This window comes from Conger conger, chromosome 11 (assembly GCF_963514075.1).
Source record: "Conger conger chromosome 11, fConCon1.1, whole genome shotgun sequence".
In the NCBI taxonomy this organism is placed as follows: domain Eukaryota; kingdom Metazoa; phylum Chordata; class Actinopteri; order Anguilliformes; family Congridae; genus Conger; species Conger conger.
In genome coordinates, this window is record NC_083770.1 from 49,469,284 (window position 1) to 49,490,416 (window position 21,133).

The 21,133-nt window shown below is 43.7% G+C and overlaps 1 protein-coding gene across 1 annotated transcript in view; it reads right to left on the reverse strand.

Moving 5' to 3' along the window:
- Window positions 1–2,225, reverse strand: part of LOC133140879 (astrotactin-2-like) — a 408,973-nt gene extending 406,748 nt beyond the window's left edge. Inside the window, exon 1 of the mRNA XM_061261152.1 lies at window positions 1,555–2,225. Within this exon, the coding sequence (XP_061117136.1) occupies window positions 1,555–1,945 (391 nt within the window). The 5' untranslated portion in view covers window positions 1,946–2,225. The remainder of the gene's footprint in view (window positions 1–1,554) is intronic.
- Window positions 2,226–21,133: the final 18,908 nt, after the last annotated feature.

The window sequence follows — 21,133 nt, forward strand, 5'->3', positions numbered from 1 at the left end:
TAAAAACATACACACACACATACACACACACACACACACGCACAACTGCACAAACACACACAGGCACACACACACACACACACACACACACACTATGCTGGACCACCTGCACAACAGCCCTGAGGAATATTCAACAACATACAGCCGCACAGGACACCAGCAGTAATGCTCTGGGCTTCAGACGGTGACACGTGGGCACTCTCCCTCTCACTGCCCACAGTGACCCCAGCGCGTTCACACGGAATAACCCCCAACCAGTCCAGCCACAGACGTGTTCCTCCAGAACGATAAAAGAGCAGCTGCATTCTCAGAACGGCAATGAGCTCCGCAGCCACGCAACAAAACTTGTGTGAAGAAAGGAGATTGGAGCCCCGCACGGCTCAGCTCCCCCTCCGGGGCCTTTTTAAAGGCACTGCTGTCTCTCCAGCAGGGGGAAGACACCGGAGATTAGGCTCACGAGCACCGTCATCTGTTCCCCGGCCTCCGCGGGACACAAAATGTGTTTATGGGTTTGGAAAATTCATAGAGATCTAGCAGATGCGGGAGAACAGAGTCTATCAGTTTGCAGAGAGAACCAGTGGCAGTTATTCTCTGTAATCTCTTTACAACACTGTGGCATTCTCCTTCCTCACGGAATCCACCAGAAAGACTAAAGCATTACCTTTGTTCCATCTCCCTGTATGTCTTCTCAGGTGAGCTTCGCATCTTTTTCCAGGAGAATCATCGACAGCCTGACATACTCATAATAATAATAATAATAATAATAATAATAATAATAAACTTGTTTAAAAACATGAGGGTAGGTAACGTTTAAGGAAAGTAATGGTCTTTAAATAACTTATATCACTGCTACCCATTTTGTTATGAAAGTGTATGCAGTAGGGCTATTACGGGTTTTATTTTAGTGTAGGGCAGATGAAGAGGAAATCATCATTTGCCTGAAGGACGGAGCAGCCATACCCCTGGCATTCACTTATGGCTCTGTTTGGGTGTGCACTCGGAACATTTCACATGGGTATTAACGGAAATGTACGTGACATTTACGTGTGGTGTTGTTTCAGCAACTGATCCAGCCTGATACTATAGATGCGCCTCCTCGAAAGAGACGCGAAAAACAGCAGGACAAGGAGGTATTCCTCTGACTGGAGATTCTCGGAAGCACAGTAGGGTCGCGTTCGGGTTTCTTTTTCTAAGTAGCAGCGTTTGAAAGCTTTTTCTAATCAAAACATGCTATATACAGGGCAGTGCGTGCTCTAACTAAACACGAAAGAAACTGAAAGGGGCGAACGAGCTGATATATTGTGGGGATCCTCACCGTTTCGTAATTTGAAAGACGGCAAAACGTCTGGCAAAGATAACAAATCGCAAAAGCTGGATAACTGTTCAGACAGTCCACCTCGTAGATGAATAGACAGTGGACATTCGCCAACGTGGGGGTATGTTAGCTCGTTTTACGCACAAACGCTACTACAACTCAAATTATCTCCGACTGACTGGACTGTGGGAGATCCAACTAGAGAGAGTCATAAATACCGCAAGTACAGTAAAGCTTACCAAGCGTGAAGTACGGCAGAGCGGTGTTGTCGAGGTCATCCAAAACAGATATTCTTCCAGGTACGTCTGTCCTGACGAAGAGCAGGAGCTGAGACTCCCCTCCTCCCCCGCCGCCGCCGCCGCCGCCAGTACCACCGTCGCCACCTCCTCCTCCTCCACCTCCACCACCAGCCACACTCCCCGAACCTCCACCGGTAAAACTGAACTCATTTTCCCGCAGAACGGGCAGGGTAGACACGGTCACTGTTTTAACCTCGCACAGGCTCTCCACGCCGTTTTCCCTTTCCCCAAGCATTCCCGTTCCTGGGCTTCTCTCCGTGGCTCGCGTCCCCGTCAGTAAGACCCCGAGCAGAAAGAGGGCACTGAACGTTGGCATCGTACTCCTCTCCATCCCGTTCGGCTGCACGCTGCTCTCCCGCTTTGGGTGAGTCTCATATATGGGCGAGAGAGCGCGTATACTACACCATCCAGGAGGCGGCAGCACAGGTGAATTTAGGGAAGCCGAATTATTTCTCCTCCCTTTCCTCCGAGATGTAATTTCACAATTTACGAAGGACAACGTTTGCTGCCTGGGCTGAGCGATGCTATGAGACGCAGATGTGGGCGCGAACAGCGCTGCACAAGTTTGCGCGCTGTTACAATAAAATGTAAGTGCTGCGCTGAATTAAACAGCGCCCACGTAAGATACATACATTTGATCACTTCTGAGTAAATATTGGATAGCTAGCTCTTTAAAAGAGCGTGCTATGTAGCCGTCACACTTCAATTACGGGATTAATATATTGCACACCACCTGTTTTAAATCTGTAGATATTTGACATTTGCAGACGTGGAATTACATTCAATAATCATCAGTTTGTTATTTTGTAAGAAATGCTATTCTCTGAACACCTCCACGGTCATGAAATTAAATGTCTAACTCACAACAACTTCTCGACAGCTGTCGAGCAGAGACGTTTTTAAGAAAAGTCAGTGATCAAATACCTCATCAAAATTTATGATTTTAAAACGACTTTCTTGTGATACTTATATTGCCGCCATCTCTTATTCAGTCGAAGCTACCGGAGAGTGCTCAATAAATAGACCGATTTGAATATGCAAATTGGACGTTTTCAATTAGAACATCAATCTGCAAGGAGTGTGTCGCTGGAGGAATTACGGAAAAGGAATTTTAAACAAGCGTGTCACCAGGGGGCCGAGAGAGGCTCAGAGGAAAGTAATAAATGAATTTGAAGATCTATATGAACTGAGAAGCCCTCTCCACGTCCCAGCGGGCTCTTTGAATTTGAGTGGCACGCGCTCTGCTGCACAACACAGCGAACTGAATTACAATCAATTTGCGTCTTTAATAACACGCATTAATAACCGCGCAACTAACGACTCCGCCGCCATCAATAACATGCTCTCATCCTACGCCAACTTTATTTATGACTACGTCGACTTGAAAGAAACCTTAAACTTTGTAATTGTCAATCTCTGCTGAAGGGTGTGTCTGTTTAACAAAATAACCGGGTACTATTTTAGGACATTTTAAAGTAAATGCTAGCTCGTGGAATAACTGCTAGGACCTTAAATACGAGAGCAGGCACTGTTCAGACATTCAGACAGATGTTTATTGTTTTGTAATGACTTCCCTTAACGACTGCCTGTTCACCATTGAGTGGTAGCATAAAGGTACTATCTTTATATTGGAGCCCTTTGGCTGCCTGAATATACCACACCGCTTCAATCAGCGCCATCTATTGGACATATTTAAAAACGCACCCCGTGTATGACGCACAGCGGTTCTTATTGCTCCTGGTTAGGACTGTGCTTACGCAGTCTCTGTGGGCCGCTGTCCTGAAACGCACATTTTCATATAATAGGCCACCAGAGAATCTAGTTTTACACAGCGGTGCATACATTCACTTACATTAGCCCATAGCCTACTGCTTGCAAATGTCCACAGATTTAGGACTACTTTTCATTTCATAAAGAGTTGCTAACTTTAAGTCACACTCAGAAAATGTGTGTGTGTGCAAGAGATGAGAGGATTCATGACAGGCAATGGTACTGGCTGCCTATGCTGCAAAGTTAAGTGTCAGATAATCCTGTCATCATCTTATCTTTTCTCAAGTTACAACAGGAGATAACATTCACTTTCTCGGTCCTATATCCATGCATATCACCTTGCAAAAATGAAAATGAAAATTGAATGCACTTAAAATGTCAGTAACATCACCACCCTCGGCAAGTTGAGTAAAATGAAAAAACACAGGGAAGCAGCACGCAGCTCATGTTGCAGCAGCTGTTGAGATATACACAATTTTTATTTCACACAAGCACACCTACACGCACACATTGGTACATACGCACACTCATATTTAGTGGCCACTTAATCAGAGCAAATCCAAAACTAAATATAAAAAGCATGCAGACTTGGTGAAGACTGAGGTTCAGAATAAACTGTAAGCTGCATTATCCTGCTGGAAGTATCCATTTGAAAAAAGGTAGACTGTGGCCATAAATCTGGCGTGGCAAAATCTGGTGTGGCAAATCAGGGTTGAAGCCCTGTTCTTCAGTTTATTATGATTAATAATAATAATAATAATAATAATAATAATAATAATAATAATAAGAAGAAGAAGAAGAAGAAGAAGAAGAAGAATGCCTTGTGTACTTGTATCATTCAAAATGGGGGGGGGGGTCTCTTCAGCCAACACCAATGTGTGGCACCCAGCCATTTTGCACCAGAACGCTCACCAGGTGGGGAGGGAGAGAATGGGTTTCAGCCAATTAAACGGGGGGATGCTGGCAGGTTGAGAGAGCTATCGGGGAGCCCCCTACTCTTTGCGATAAGCGATGTGGGATTTTTAATGAGCACAGTGAGGCAGGACCTCAGTTTAGCATCTCATCCAAAAGACGGCAACTCCTTCAGAACTTGAAAATGACATTTTCTTCACAACCAAACGTGGGCCTATTCTTTGTGATCAGGTTGCGATTGCCAAGCTCACCAGCGCATCGTGCTTCTATTTTTTGATGGCTGCTGTATTGGCATTGATACCTTTACGTTCCTAATGTTGAGAGACAACAGCAACAGACTGCAAATGGAAATTCGACGCCTAGATGTTTCAGTAGCTTTCTGGTGCATGAACACGCAGCTGGCCAGGAAACAGCTGAGAAGACAATCAACCAATTATCTTTGGTCCCACAGAATAGGGGAGCCCATATAGGTATACATGATAAACCAAGGACCTGGCTCTCTGTGATCATTGAACACCCAGAAACATTAATTAAACATCCAAACATTCACAAATAGTACGGGATTCCCTGGTTTCCTGTCTAAATTCCCAACCTGGCTCTTTTAACCTGCCACCTAATCATCCACAGGTTTATTGGTAAAATATTGTCTCTCCCCCTCCACCTCAGCTGCTGAGCGTTCTGGTTCAAAATGGCTGCCATTGCATCACCCAGGTGGGTGCTGCACATCAGTGGTGGCTGAAGCGAGGTTCCCTCTCATCACAGAGAGCACTTTAGTGTCTAGAAACGCACAATATAACTGAAATGTTCTATCTATGCACTGTGTGATTAAAAGTGAACACACTCAGCCCATTTTCTACCTGCTTTCCTCGCCAGCAACATGAAAAAAACAGCTTCTCTCATAATCAGTAATTACAAGGCAGAAATCCTCAAAAGCCTTCATCAGTTTGCCTCGGCCACATACCACAGCCACAGAGCACAGCCACAAAGCACAGCCACAGACGCATGAGGGACCTCTCCATGGTGCTGAACCACCCTCCTCCAGCAGGGCTGGGGCTATCCATGGTGCTGAAGCTGAAAAGCACATCACAGGGGAAATATCTTTCTCCCTTCCAGGCCTGGGACAAATACGTAATGGTTTTGGAATCAAATACGTTTGCTCGACTGATCTTGCCTGGTGCAATTGAGCCAACCAAGAAGGTGGGCATTGCACTTTCAGAGAGTATTTCATTGGCTCCAATACATCAGATAAGCTCAGTAAAGCATAGAAGCATACTTTAATCCAAAACATCATCATGCCTTTGACCCAGGTGGGCATTTTGAAATATCTGTTGGGCTTCCTTTACAAATGTAATGAGCAGACTTCACGGATCAATTCTGATTTCAACATTGTTGTGAGCAGACAGCAAAGCAAATGAAAGAACTGACAGACCATTGTAAGATCATCTTTAACACAGAGAAAGGTAAGGCTAAATCTTCAACTCCGATTTTAAATGTACGGGAATGGGTGCTCGCGATCATGGTGCAGCATTGTGAGTGAGGCTTTTAGGAATCACATTACAATACAATCCACCTGTTCATTATCGCGCTCACACTCTTCAAGATCTCAAGAGCTGCAGCAGCAAAGCTCAGTCAGTCCCCGGCCTCAATCTACACCAGCATGAAAAACACCTTCCCCAAAATCTACACCAGCATGAAAAACACCTTCCCCAAAATCTACACCAGCATGAAACACACCTTCCCCAAAATCTACACCAGCATGAAACACACCTTCCCCAAAATCTACACCAGCATGAAAAACACCTTCCCCAAAATCTACACCAGCATGAAACACACCTTCCCCAAAATCTAAACCAGCATAAAACACACCTTCCCCAAAATCTACACCAGCATGAAACACACCTTCCCCAAAATCTACACCAGCATGAAACACACCTTCCCCAAAATCTACACCAGCATGAAACACACCTTCCCCAAAATCTACACCAGCATGAAACACACCTTCCCCAAAATCTACACCAGCATGAAAAACACCTTCCCCAAAATCTACACCAGCATGAAAAACACCTTCCCCAAAATCTACACCAGCATGAAACACACCTTCCCCAAAATCTACACCAGCATGAAACACACCTTCCCCAAAATCTACACCAGCATGAAACACACCTTCCCCAAAATCTACACCAGCATGAAACACACCTTCCCCAAAATCTACACCAGCATGAAACACACCTTCCCCAAAATCTACACCAGCATGAAAAACACCTTCCCCAAAATCTACACCAGCACGAAAAACACCTTCCCCAAAATCTACACCAGCACGAAAAACACCTTCCCCAAAATCTACACCAGCACGAAACACACCTTCCCCAAAATCTACACCAGCATGAAAAACACCTTCCCCAAAATCTACACCAGCATGAAAAACACCTTCCCCAAAATCGCTTTAATGCGGGGACCATAACAAAGAAAATGACCATACAACCCATTTCTTTTCCAGAAGAATGTTCAAGATTGAAATGACCCAACCATGTCCTGTTTTAGAACAGCACACCCTCAACCACAATAATGAAGTTGGAAAAAGATCTTGTCTTTGCAGTCTGTATGGATTACGATTATCCTTAACAAAAAAAATCATGACCAAGGTTTAGCATGGCAGTTTTGTTCACACAAATCAAGATTATTGGAAAACGGAAACCTTGAGAATACGACTGAACCTTGAAAATCGACTAATTTGAAGGGCAGCCAACCATTTTGAAAACCGTCAGATATCTCCTTCAATTTCAGCTTTTGCTATAGCCTGCTGTTCGCCATGTTCCTGCTCTGATTGGTTGGGTAACACAGATGTGAGGCTGGGCCATGCCCATCCCTGCAGCCAACCCTGGTGCCCGAACATGTTGACCAATCAGATGTCGGGGTACCACTACTGCATTTATACATTGCAGTCCAAATGTTTTTGGACAGTGACAGATTTTTTTTCAGTTTTTGCTCTGCAAATTCTTCTGTAAAAAGGACTATACAAATGAAAATGAATCATCATTAGTATCATTATTGTCTTCACTAACACAACACAGCTTTGTCTCAATCCTCATATTATGTTGATATTAACACTTTTTTGTTTGTGCTCAAATTGACCTCAAGAGTTTGAAATGACGCAAAATTATTGTAATAGAAATATTTAGTAACATTATTGTCTCCCAAATGACTAGCCTTTTATCCATAAATATGACAAATCTGTGAGAAGCATCTCATTTAGAGCCTGGGGTAAGTGAGAGTTTGGCTCCTGTGTGGGAAAGTGCAACGAGCTTCAGTTCCAGCACATTGCTACACACACACACTGCAGAGGGTGAATAACCCCACACACACACTGCAGAGGGTGAATAACCCCACACACACACTGCAGAGGGTGAATAACCCCACACACACACTGCAGCGGGTGAATAACCCCACACACACACTGCAGAGGGTGAATAACCCCACACACACACACTGCAGAGGGTGAATAACCCCACACACACACTGCAGAGGGTGAATAACCCCACACACACACTGCAGAGGGTGAATAACCCCACACACACACACTGCAGAGGGTGAATAACCCCACACACACACTGCAGAGGGTGAATAACCCCACACACACACTGCAGAGGGTGAATAACCCCACACACACTGCAGAGGGTGAATAACCCCACACACACACTGCAGAGGGTGAATAACCCCACACACACACTGCAGCGGGTGAATAACCCCACACACACACTGCAGAGGGTGAATAACCCCACACACACACTGCAGCAGGTGAATAACCCCACACACACACTGCAGAGGGTGAATAACCCCACACACACACACTGCAGAGGGTGAATAACCCCACACACTGCAGAGGGTGAATAACCCCACACACACACTGCAGAGGGTGAATTACCCCACACACACACTGCAGCGGGTGAATAACCCCACACACACACTGCAGAGGGTGAATAACCCCATGCCATGTATGCAAGGATTGTACAGGACTTTTGAAAACATAGCATCAACTTTACAGTTTAGTCCCACCAAATTAGAAAAATCGTACAGTATCGTGTTTTTTAATTTTTTTAAGGTTAACTGTTTTTTTAAAAGGGGCGGCATGGATGATGCAGTGGGTAGCACTGCCGCCTCACAGCAAGGAGGTCCTGGGTTCGAATCCTCATGGACCGGGGCCTCTCTGTGCGGAGTTTGCATGTTCTCCCCGTGTTTGTGTGGGTTTCCTCCGGGTACTCCGGTTTCCTCCCACAGTCCAAAGACATGCAGATTAGGCTGATTGGAGAGTCTAAATTGCCCGTGGGTATGAGTGTGTGAGTGAATGGTGGACTGGTGACCTGTCCAGGGTGTATTCCTGCCTTTCACCCAATGTATGCTGGGATAGGCTCCAGCCCCCCTGCGACCCTGTTCAGGGTAAACAGGTTAGGATAATGGATGGATAGATGGATGTTTTTTTTAAGATGCTGAATGAGGTCACGTAGACCCCAAACATAATATGAAGGTTAATCAGATGGTTTTATCATTTTATCATCATCAACTGAAACTGATGATATGTGTCATGGTCCAAACCTTCTCCTCTTCCTCAAAGCACCTTTTCGTCCTCTGTATTATTATTATTTTTGATCCTACTGGCAAACTCTACAAATTACCGTCTGTGCAAACAGTGCTTCCACACGACATTAATGGCACCAGTGATCGATTGCCGCATGGCATTGCACAGCATCTTTTGTGAAGACGTTTGAAAGCTCGCCAAAGCCCCGCTTTGTGTTTTCCTTTGTTGCTCCACCAACTTCGTAAGCATCCTAAAATGCAAAGTCTTCTCCTGGTTTTCTTCCTCCAACCGTGAATATATCACATATTTTAACTGACAACAAATAAAGCACTTTGCAAATAAAGCTCTGTGCCAAGTAATATCCTGCCAGCACACCCCAAAGCCTTTTGAAATGTATCCTTGTTAGGTTTCAGCTATTTTCTTTTAAGACTTCTGGCAGTTGACTCTTCATTATAAATGTTTTGTACTTGCCACTATGAGACAACACATTTTCACATCCAGACATATGCTGTGCAAAGAAATATACTGTATGTGTATTCTTTACCTACATATACACCATGCAGGCCCTAATGACTAATAATTATTTTATCAAATGTTTTTTGTTTTTTTTAACAATCTTTAAACGGAATATGTAACAGTTATTAAAAATTATACACACACACACACACACACGGTTATGGTCCTGCTCAGAAGAACACATTCCAGAATGAGAGGACAATAGGGCACTTGGCCTTGTTCTCTCCTGGAGCCCTGCTTCCTGTGTCATCTCTATTCAGTGAGCCGTCTGCAGGGAGGAGAATGCAGGATGGGGGTGGGCCGGGGGTGGGTCAGGGCTGGGGGGTGGGGGGGGCGGAGGCCGTCTCATTCACATGTCCTCATTTATCCTTACATTCTGCCATGAATCGAAGAAATTGATTTTTTTTTGTCTTCATTATAAATGCTGAGGAATGTACAGTATGGCTTTAATTTGAACTTGTGTTGTAGAAAAATGTCCAGATTCTCTCAAACCACAATACATTTTCATTATCTGCTTCTAGGTCGGTTGTATGTGACATCTTCAGTGTTTTTTTTTTTTCTTCATCTGCTAGGAAAAGTTTTAGGAGAAAAACAAGACAACATGAGTTTCATTGTATCATATTTTCTTTAGCTTCCGATCACCAGATCATCGGCTTTAGCTTCCGATCATCATCAAAGTTATCGATCACCATGTAACCTGTTGACCTGCTCTGTCATTTGCCCAGATTGATTTAAACTTCACATTGTGTTTGGGGTTTATGTGACCCTATTCAGTGTTTGCAATCTCTTAAAAAGAAGTTAACCTTTTTCATCTTGATACTATATTCTTTTTCTAATTTTCTACTTTGGTGGGATTAAACGGTAAACATGAGGCTATGTTTTCAAAAGTCCTGTTTACTTCCCACACAAAGGTCCTGTGTTTGGGTTAGTTTGCTCTTTGTCGCTGTGTGTCATTGTTGTTTTTCATATGAATTGTAATTTTGGTGTGCTGCCTTTCTTGGCCAGGACTCTCTTACAAAAGAGATCTTTAATCTCAGTGAGACTATTCCTGGTTAGATAAAGGATAAATTACAAATAAAATGTAAAACAAGATACAACCATGTTCATGTTGATCTCAGATTGCTTTGTGGATGATTCTGGTGGCACTTGGTGGCACTTCTCCATGCAACTTTCACTCACAATCTTCACTTACCTCAAGCTCTAAAATTAACTGTTTCTCACATATGTCTTCATATTAATGTATAAAGGAGTAGTAATTTGGGAGACGATTAGACGGTGACATTTATCTATCACGATAATTGTATGTAAATTTAAACTGTTGGGGTCAAACACTAAAGGGGTCATAACATCTTAACACAAGGGTTACGATAGACAGAACCAGAACAGAAAAGGAGCTGGGGGATGCAGGAGCAACCAGGACAAATATGGACAACAGAGACTGGGCAGAAGCTCCTTACATCCTCAAATCACCCAAGAAAGGAAAAGCAGACATTGTGACATTTAGTCAGCAATGAAAACCCTGGAGTTTGAAAATAATCTTCTACTTCTAAGTTTGACTCTACCCTGACATGGACTGTAAGGTGCACAGCACCAGAGGTCAGAACTAGTGGTGAGTTTTCAGTGATTTATTATTGTGGCCATTTCTGTTTGCACTCGTTTAGTAAATACAGAAATAAGTCATTTTGAAAAGTAGTCATTTGGAAAAATAAGTCATTATGATATGAAAAAAAGGCATTCATAAATTAAACATTTTATTATTAAAAAAAATGTATTATGAAATTAAATATGAACACGTTATTGTGAAGAGGGCAGGTATCATCAGGTGTACATTTTCATTATATCAAACTCAAATTAAACAAGTATCTGTTATATTTATTTTATTTATGTCTGTGGGTCTTCAGCCAGTCACAGTTTTTTTATCTTCATTTCTCCAATTACTCTAGGTCCTCTAAAATGGAGGGACTATGTATGAAAAGGGCTGTGTTTCTTACCCAATGTGGATCACCCGATATGGATGTACACCCTCAAATTAAAGTGATGAAATGACTTTATCCTCATTGTTTCATTTTAAATACAACGTGCTGGAGCATGAAAATTACTAAAATTGTGGCACTATTTAAACATTTGTGGTTTGCACTGGATGCGTGCACACTCATACACACAGGCCGACACACACATGCACGCAATCGCACACAGACACACACACACACACACACACACACAAACACAACAAATTTTGCTGACAATTCATATGGTTATCATTTTTCCAGAGAATTTGGGATTCTGCCACTGTGGTTTACTGCCAAGTCTAATTCTTCTGTTTTCCAGGTTCCTAACACGTTAATGCCCTTCTGCCTGCTGCAGCCAGGGGCCCTGTCAGGATCAGTTAACTATGTGGTACGAGCAGGAGCCAATTACTGCCATTACGGCCCATTCTACATCCTCTGAAACACTCAACATCCTGTTCCCCATCCCCTGGACTGTATCCCCGCTGTCCTTTCACCTGGAGCGTGGACGCGCTTCCAGTGATTACCTTTCAGAAGCCAGTGATGTGAAAATGACCTCCTGTCACACGGCACAGAAACTCATCAATCTGTGAAGGACCCCACTGACGGTCTTCATTTTATTTTCAGCAATAACAATTTCATTTTTATTAAGACCATGGCCTGGATTTGATCAATATCAATAACTTTGACTTAAAAATGAGAGTTACTTTTTTTTTTTACTTCACAAACAGATCTGGCAAGTTCAGCAAAACAGGAAAGCCAAATTGCATTTTGTGAAATTTTATTATGTGTTGAAGTTAAGGACGGAAATTGATTTAATCTCCTGGAAAATGCTTGGCTGCCTTTTTTCTGAGTTGAAGTGCAACTATCCTGGTTTGAGATCGTAATCAGCCCAAACTTTCTGTGAAGTAGTGCAGTCCTAGAAATGGCTTTAAAAGCTATAACTCAAAATGCTGGCTGAAAACAGAAGGTGCTTCTGATTGGTGTTGAGTGGATAATGAACACACACGCTGGGCAGCCCTGTGTGAGCAGCAAGCAGCTCCAGAACCTCCAGAACCTCCTGTGGTACATTACATTTCCCTGGGCTGATCTGACAAAAAGGTAGATAAAAAAAAAAAACTAAAAAGCTAAAAGTGGGTTCTTGGGAATATCACATGACACAGAGAATAGGATCACACCTGCCATTGTTTCATAGATATGATTCCCCCCCATCTTATACTAGGACAGTCAAAATATGGCCTAAATTGCAAATTAGATCAAAGTAAGAAACCTTCATCAGCAGATCTGTTATGACAGAACGTCCTGCGGTGTGGACAGATTTTTAAAATTGCAATTTCCACAGCATTGCCTCATCAGCACTTAATAGCACTTAAAATAGATCTGTAATCATGTTACAAAAAAATGATGTATTGCTAGGTTATAGAATTCATATACATATAGTTTGGCTTTCCGTTGAATATATGACTGTTCGCTGTGGGTCAGGTAATATGACACAGCTTCAGTAAATATTTGAGGATTTACTTTTTCTTACTAATGTTTTTATTCAGCTGTCATGCGTTTTATCGTATTCCCCAGTTGATATTTCACCTGCTCTGGAGTAAATCCATCTGCAATTAAGTGCAACAGAGGTAGGTATTCAGTCTGCAATCAATGCCCAGGAGCGTCACAGCGTTTATATTTAAAATAAGTAAAGGTGACGATTATATTTCATGGCATTCATAAGAACTTATTAATTTCTTCAGTGGCTTTATTTCAACATTGAGTAAAGCTTAAAACCAGGGATCGTTACATTTTTAAAAGGCAATTATGAAGTTCAATATTTTTGACGTGAATGCAGAACGAATGGAAAAGAACAGCACGCGGTCCTGATTGGTTGGGGCAGTTGATCTGCACTGTGTAGGGGAGAGGGATAAGGAATGAGGGAAAGCATCTGTTAACCTGCTCTGATATCAATCTCATCCTGTCTGCCCATTCATTCTCTAAGCTTGAGTTGGGCGATTAATCATCTGAGAGTTTGGAGTCCGTATTGACATTTGATGTCTGCTTTCGAACAGTGTGTGTTACAAAAGCAGCGGGAACTTCAGACGCTCACCTCCGGGAATGCACCATGCTTGTCTTGTGTCTTGAGGAGGTGGTGCCACCGTTCTTCAATAAAGTACTCACAAATGTTCCTCCATGATAGAGTACTTCTCTCCACTACTTTAGTTCTGCACAGTTGTGTCCACTTAAGCATGCAGAGATCACAGTCAATAATAAGTCCTGAGATCCACTGACCGATGGCTTTAAGCCTGGAATTCTTAGGTACTCCTGGCTAGCAATGCATAATCCATTGCTCGGAAAAAGTACGTATTAGTACCCAAATAGAACATAATTGTACTTTCAGGGAACTTTGTGAAATGTGTTCCTTCTTCCTGCACTGTGCCGTTATGTCTGTTATACACACACCCTGTAATTGGCCAAACCGACAGCTCCACTTTAGTTCACGGCCGCCATTCCGTTTCATTCATTGCCATCGTTAGCTGGGCTTGCTGTGCGATCAGCAGCTGCTTCAAATTGGCAAATTTATTCCCGTGCTGTGCAAATCCCCGCTGGATATATTTTCAACAAACTTTCCATGATTCATGAATATGTTGTTTTAAATGACCAGAATGTGTAGCAGCCAGCGTAATGTTGCACAGCAGGCGAAATAGCCTTCCATGCATCTCAATGACAGCGGTCTTGCTCCCGTACTGAATGCATTATGTCGGCTGGCCTTCGTTGAGCCAGAGTTCTGCTCTCAGACTGAACGGAAAGTGTGGAAATATTCCACTCATCATTAGCTACCCCATGACAATGAAGCTCACTGCAGTTCTGTTGCAATGGAAGAGACTGGCGTGGCAAAGTTAAAGCAGAAACCAAAGACGCGCAATCATGTAAAGAAATGGTGTTTCCATAGTCTGAGTAACAGCTCTGTTTATAATTTTTATTAAATAAATTGCATTCCATACAGGTGGAAACAGCAAAGAAAATAAATACTTAGGCCCATTATGGGAATATGTGCTTTAGTTATACAAAGAATCCTGTTGTTTTGCACTGTGGCCACTCCATTATCCAATTCCGCAATCATTACTGAGTGATTCATTTAATTATGTTCAGCATTGTTATTTTACATTTACTGTATGTTTAGCCCTGGGGACACATTTGAAATAAATTATTACTTCCTTCAATGCGCTGATTTCTTTTCTGCTGCGCTTTCAAATGCCTGCACTGTGCACAGTGGGTCCAAATCCCAGGGTCTCCAAAGGTGTGATTTTGTATTCCTCTGTTTGTTAAACAATTCAGAAATGTGCTTTCACGGCTGCCAGTTAACCCCTGAAGGGGCACACAGAAACCATGGGGCACTTTCTGAAATGTACAGAAGCGGCCATTGACTGGTGTGCCAATGGAAATGAATGAAGCTGTGGGCGTCGATTGAACCAGCGTTGTTTTTAAACTGGAGTATTCCACCACCACTGCATCACATTACAGGCATTTTGTGGATGCTCTTATCCAGAGTGACGTACAACAAATGAGCAAATGAGAACCGGGGACAAGCATGCTGAAAGAGTTCCATCTCACGATCGCTGGCCAGAACATCCCCGTCTCCTCCTCAGTCTCCAACCTGGGCGTCACATTTCACCGCTCTTTCAGCTTCCATAAACACATTAAACGTGCAAAACTTCCTTTTACCACCTAAATGGTGAATGGTAAATTGTTGGAATTTATATAGCGCCTTTAATCAAAGCGCTGTACAACTGATGCTTCTCATTCACCCATCCATAGCCACACTCACACACCAACAGTGATCAGCTGCCATGCAAGGCACCAACCAGCTCGCCAGGAGCATTTTAGGGGTTAGATGTCTTGCTCAGGGACACTTTGACACACCAAACTGCTCTCACCGCCTGAGCCAATGGCACCCCCAAAACATGGCAAAACTCTGCCCTAGCCTCTCCCTGTCTAGTGTAGAAGAGTTTGTCCATCTTCTCCCTGTCTAATGGAGAACAGTTTGTCCATCCTTTCCCTGTCTTATGGAGAACAGTTTGTCCATCCTTTCCCTGTCTTATGGAGAACAGTTTGTCCATCCTTTCCCTGTGTTATGGAGAACAGTTTGTCCGTCCTCTCCCTGTCTTATGGAGAAGCGCTTGTCCATGCCTTTGTCTCCTCCAGGGTGGACTACCGTGATACTCTCTCCACCAGGACTCCAGTCGAGAGGTTGCAGAAGCTCCAGTATATTCAAAACAACCGCCGCCAGGATCCTGATGAGAGTGCGCAAACACCACCATATCGCCCCTATCCTTGCGTCTCTGCGTTGGCTCCTGGTCACCTACAGGATGTATTTTAAACCCTTCTCCTGACATTCACACGCATACAAGAGAATGCTTGCCCCTACACTCCTGTGTCAGTATGTCCTTGTAGTGTTGTCCCTGTTACTTTTACTGACTTCAAACTAAACAAAAAAGCCTGGCCACTTCCCAATAATGCAGATGCATGTGCATCAAGAAAGTCCTATCTTCTTAATCCTCGCCCCTTCCCTCCCCAATCAATCACCACCTATAATCCATTAATAAGTTTCATGGAGGGGTGAGGGGATTAATATCATAATTACTGTAAACCATTGCAGGAAACCAATCATCACAGAAATCTAAGCGTATGCAAATCACACACAGGCACAAACAAGCAAAGATAAAATGAGATGAACACCAACACACGTACAGCACCACTTCTGCTGACGTAAGGTTGTCAGAAGACTTGTCTTAATCTTGGTGAGTCAGATTATTATTACATTTTGCCTAAATCGATGCATCCACCTTTGAAAGAGAGAGAGAGAGAGAGAGAGAGAGAGAGAGAGAGAGAGAGAGAGAGAGCTTTAAACACCTCCACCAGCTTTGATGTATGCAGTGTTCCACATTTTCAGCTTTGTAATGGTGTTACTTTGACATAGTGAGACTTCATAACGGCTGTTGGACTTCTTTCTTTTAAATCGATGCATCTGCCCTGCCATCCCTCAAGAGAGGGAGAGAAAGAGAAAGGGAGAAAGGATCAAGAGAAAGAGAGTGTGTACATTCAAAACAGCTCTTGGCGCAAATTCAGTTTTCCACACATTTTTTTGGGGGTCTTTTATACGTTTTCCCCAACCTCTACCCAGATTAAGTTTAGCTGTGAAGAAAAAGTATCAAAGACCATTTATGCAATATAGTCTTATCAAGTGTTTATGCAGGTTTTAGAAGATGTGGTATATTTTATGATTTATTCATTTTATTTTTCAACAATTTTTACAGATAATTTCATGTAAAAATAATACATGTCGGTTCTATAACACATACTGCATATATTTTATATGTTCTGTGTACTCCATATGCGTTTCCTGTAGGTTTTAAACAAACCTTTTGCGCATTGGGAAACCCCCCTTCCATACTAGCTTTGCAGGTGCAGTTCAGCCTGTGCATCTTTCAGGCACTTGCCTCATTTAATAGCTTTCTGTTTCTCTGTAATTAACACACATAGGGCCCTGTTTTGCTGACCACAGTGGTGCAGACGCCTGCACACTAGTGTAATCGCTAATTCCATGCTGCGCAGAGGGAACACGTTTCCCCCAGCCTGGCTCGGCTGTTTTGTGATCTGAGATAAATTGTCAACACGGGCTGGACTGTGCAGTAGGGGGTGTTGCCTGTTCTTTTGTGGCTAACAATGCACAAGCAGTTGCAATGCAAGGCTGTGCCGTTTCTCAATTCTTACCGCTGTGCACAAACACGCATGCAAACAAGCAATCACACCGTATTTATTTTAGTGGATGTTACATTTTTGTTAATTATTGCTATCAGATTGATAAAAAATGCATGCCCACCTAATGTGATTACTGATTATGTAATATGTTAACGCATTATCAGGAAACAGTTCCTGCATTAACAGTGGGCAATTTATATTATCAGTGGAATTATTATATTATCAGACTTATTACCAGACGATATTGCAGGAGAAGCTATCACAATGAGTTATGCTATCGGGTGGTTATTATATCATCAGCTGCTGTGGGCCAGATCTCATTATTGTGCCTGTGTTTCCACTGTCCTTACACGACCTCAGGATTATCACAGTATCAGAAAAAGTTCATATCTTATGTTGTTTGTGCAATCAGACCAAATCAAATCCCTGCACATCTCTGGGCCAGAACAGCTCCACAGATTCTGGAAAAAAAACACACTTCCAAAAACTTTATTAATGGCGGTCAGAAGCAAACACAAAGAGAGGACAGAGTAAAAGCCCGTCTCTCAGAGAGGACAGAGTAAAAGCCAGTCTCTCAGAGAACAATGCAGGTCCCCCAAGCACGGCAAAAGCCTAAGTGCCTCCAGCTTCCCAGAATGCTCTAGTTCCTGTCACCCACACAGGAGGCAGAAATCGATCAAATGCGTTCAGTCCTCTTTTACTCTGTCTCCCCCTCTCTCCCCCTCTCTCCCTCTCCCTCTCCCTCTCCCTTGCTCTCTCCCTCTCCCTCTCCCTCGCTCTCTTTCTCCCCCTCTCTCTCTCTCTCGCGCTCTCCCTCCCCCCTCTCTCTCCCTCCCTCCCTCTCCCTCTCTCTCCCTCTCTTTCTCTCTCCCCTCCCTCTCTCTATCTCTCCCCTCTCTCTTTCTCTCCCTCACTCTCACTCTCTCCCCCTCTCTCTCCCTCTTCCTCCTTTGCTCACTTCCTCTCCCTGGTCTCTCACTCCGTTCACTCTAACCTCTGCTCCATATTTGTCTCTCTCTCCTTTTTCATCCCCTCTTTTCTCTGTTCGTACTACCACTGCGTCTGTTGAATCATGGGTCTCGTTTCACGGGAAAATGCAGCCTGTGGGACATAACTTACCTTTTTTGAAAAGTATTACACGGATAAATTGTAATATTGTTCCACAAATTATCTTGGAGCTTATGAGAGAAATTTGCCGGTGGGAAATCATTGCCCTGCCTTGCGTCAATGAGGTGAGCACAAGTGAATCTGTAACCACTCAAAACATCGTGTTCACGAATAGATGCACCTAACACTTTTTATTCCCTGGCCAAAACATTGTTGGGAAAAACAACAATGCAAAAACTATTAACGTTCAAAGTTACGCGCTGTTCACCAGTGCTCAGGTGGATGTTAATAAAACAAAAAAATCTTCAATTAAAAACGTAAACGGATACTGTCCATCTGGTCATATCCTTGTAGACGAAATATTGAATAGTGGAAAGAGGCAGATACAAGGCCAACTTTGTAATTGGCTAACATAATGCTAATGGCTTACAACGAGCAAAAAGTCAAAGCTATGCAGTTAGTCTTCCACATTTCATTCTTATTCTTTTTTTAAATAACGGATGTTTTGGAGTCCTTGCTCAGCTGATTGCCATGGAAATTAACTCATACCTCACTCTTTGGGTAAGAAATAAAAAAGAAGTGAGCTAGCATTTTGCCAAACACAGCATGCCTAACTATCTCAGATGTACTTGCCACAGCAGGCTTATGCAAAGTTCTGCATAAATGACAGAGGGATTTTAAGAATGCACACATTTTTGTACATTGCAATAATACACTAAGCCCAAAACATAAACACATAAATAAAGAGATCAATGCACATTTACAGTAACGTGGCCACAGACTCTTCTTTTACATGCAGGCAACATGAACAGGGGTTTAAAGGCAGGCTTGTGATAACCCCAAAGTGGTTAGGAACTTAAGTGTGCATTAACTCTGTGAAACACATTTTAGCGATTTTGAGAGTTGAGAGTTGCGCAGTCACTCTCTCACCCGTCCCGCACAGAGAACAAGCCGCCGAGGCTAATCCTGCCGCGCTCGTTCCAGAGCAGAGAGCGAGCCGTGAGTCACTCCTCACTGCGCATTACTCTCATGTAGAGAGCCGGGTTCACGAGCCTCAATCTCCCCTCTCGGCCGTCTCACCAGGAACGAGATTAATTAGCAGTAAAACCCGTGGTCTGTCCGACCGCTGCCGAACGGCGGCGTTTCAGAGCCTCGCGATGCGTCCTGTTCTTCCCCCGCCCGCCGGTGAAGGACGTGACAACGCAATGATTCAGTGAGGTCTGGGAGACGGTCACGTGACCTTTCCTGTCACGTCAGGTGGGCGCTGGCGTCTCAAGGCTCTGCTGCTCGTAACGCTGCCAGGGGTTCATAAATCAGGCGCTGTTTACTCACCTACACCGCCAAGTACCAACACTCGCCCTTATAGCCACACACACACACTCTCACCTTCACCCACTGTCTACACCCCCACAGACCAACGCCCGCCCTTATAGTCACACACACACACTCTCACCTTCTCCCACTGTCTACACCCCCACAGACCAACGCCCACCCTTATAGTCACACACACACACTCTCACCTTCTCCCACTGTCTACACCCCCACAGACCAACGCCCACCCTTATAGTCACACACACACACTCTCACCTTCTCCCACTGTCTACACCCCCACAGACCAACGCCCGCCCTTATAGTGACACACACACCCTCTCCCACCTTCTCCCACTGTTTACTCATCTACACCCCCACATACCGATGCTCTCACACTCTCACCTTCTCCCATACCCAGCCAACGTCTCCCCCACATCCTCACATCTTCCCACAGCTGCCCACTCCCACCAGAACCCACCATCGAGCAGCGCACTAGCAGCAGAGTGGGGAGAGGGCGTGTGTGTGTGTGTTTGTACCCAGAAGTTTGCAGGTTCACTCGCTAACTCGGTCAATGTCATCGTGTGATATCACCTGCTGGGCGACGGCCATTTTGCTAAGGCATCCAGCTGGGCCGATGCGAGCCGTTTAAATCCCAGCAGTCAGGATGTCTACAGAACGGATAACGCAGTCCTCCACAAACACTCCTGTGTGCCAGGTAGACAAGGCTGCTTGTAAATGTCGCATTACCCTGACTGCCTGAGAATCGATAGATCCCCAGAGCTCCTCAGTGAAGCATGTGAGAGATATGTTTTGCTCTTGGTTCAAAGATGCATTTATTTATTTTTTTGGGTGTAAAAATAAAAAAGTGACAGCAGACGTACTGGCGTTCGATAGCTTTGTAATTCCTGATCGCTGTCAACGCAAGATGACCTCAGAACCGAGTCCTGTCATTTTTATGTATTTCTTCCTGTTCCCTGGCTGTGTGTTAGCCTTCTCCTGAATGTCTACATTTTGAGAACAACCCCGACACTCTCTTCACACGTGTTCACTTTTAAAACACCTGCCTGCTTTCTACAGCATGCAGTGTGAGCTACAGCGACCCAAACAGGGGAGTTATAGCGAAGGACTGGGGAGTTATAGCGAAGGACCGGGGAAAGGTTTGAATTCATCTGATCTTTTCAGCTCCGTAATCACCTGCTTTCCTGGCATTGACACTTGTGTTGAGAGACACAAACAAAAAAAAACAAAAAAAAAAAAACAAAAAGAAATAGACTCAAAAAGCATTAAAGCTGACAAATTGCACTTTAGTCAGGTGTATGCAATCGCCTCCTTTATTCAGGTATTAGAAAGCTTTCAGTATCTAGCCTTGATTTATTATCGCCTTGCCTTTTATTGCCGGAGTCTGTTTTTGGCATTTGACAACATAAGGACCAGAGTTGTGTCAATGACAGTCAGGGAAGCCATTGTGAGGCTGAAAAATGTCTAAGACATATTGTAAACAAAAGGCACATCATTGGAACATCATTCATAAGAAAGAGAGCGCAGATGAGCTCTGTATTTGCAAATAGGCTGGTAGGCC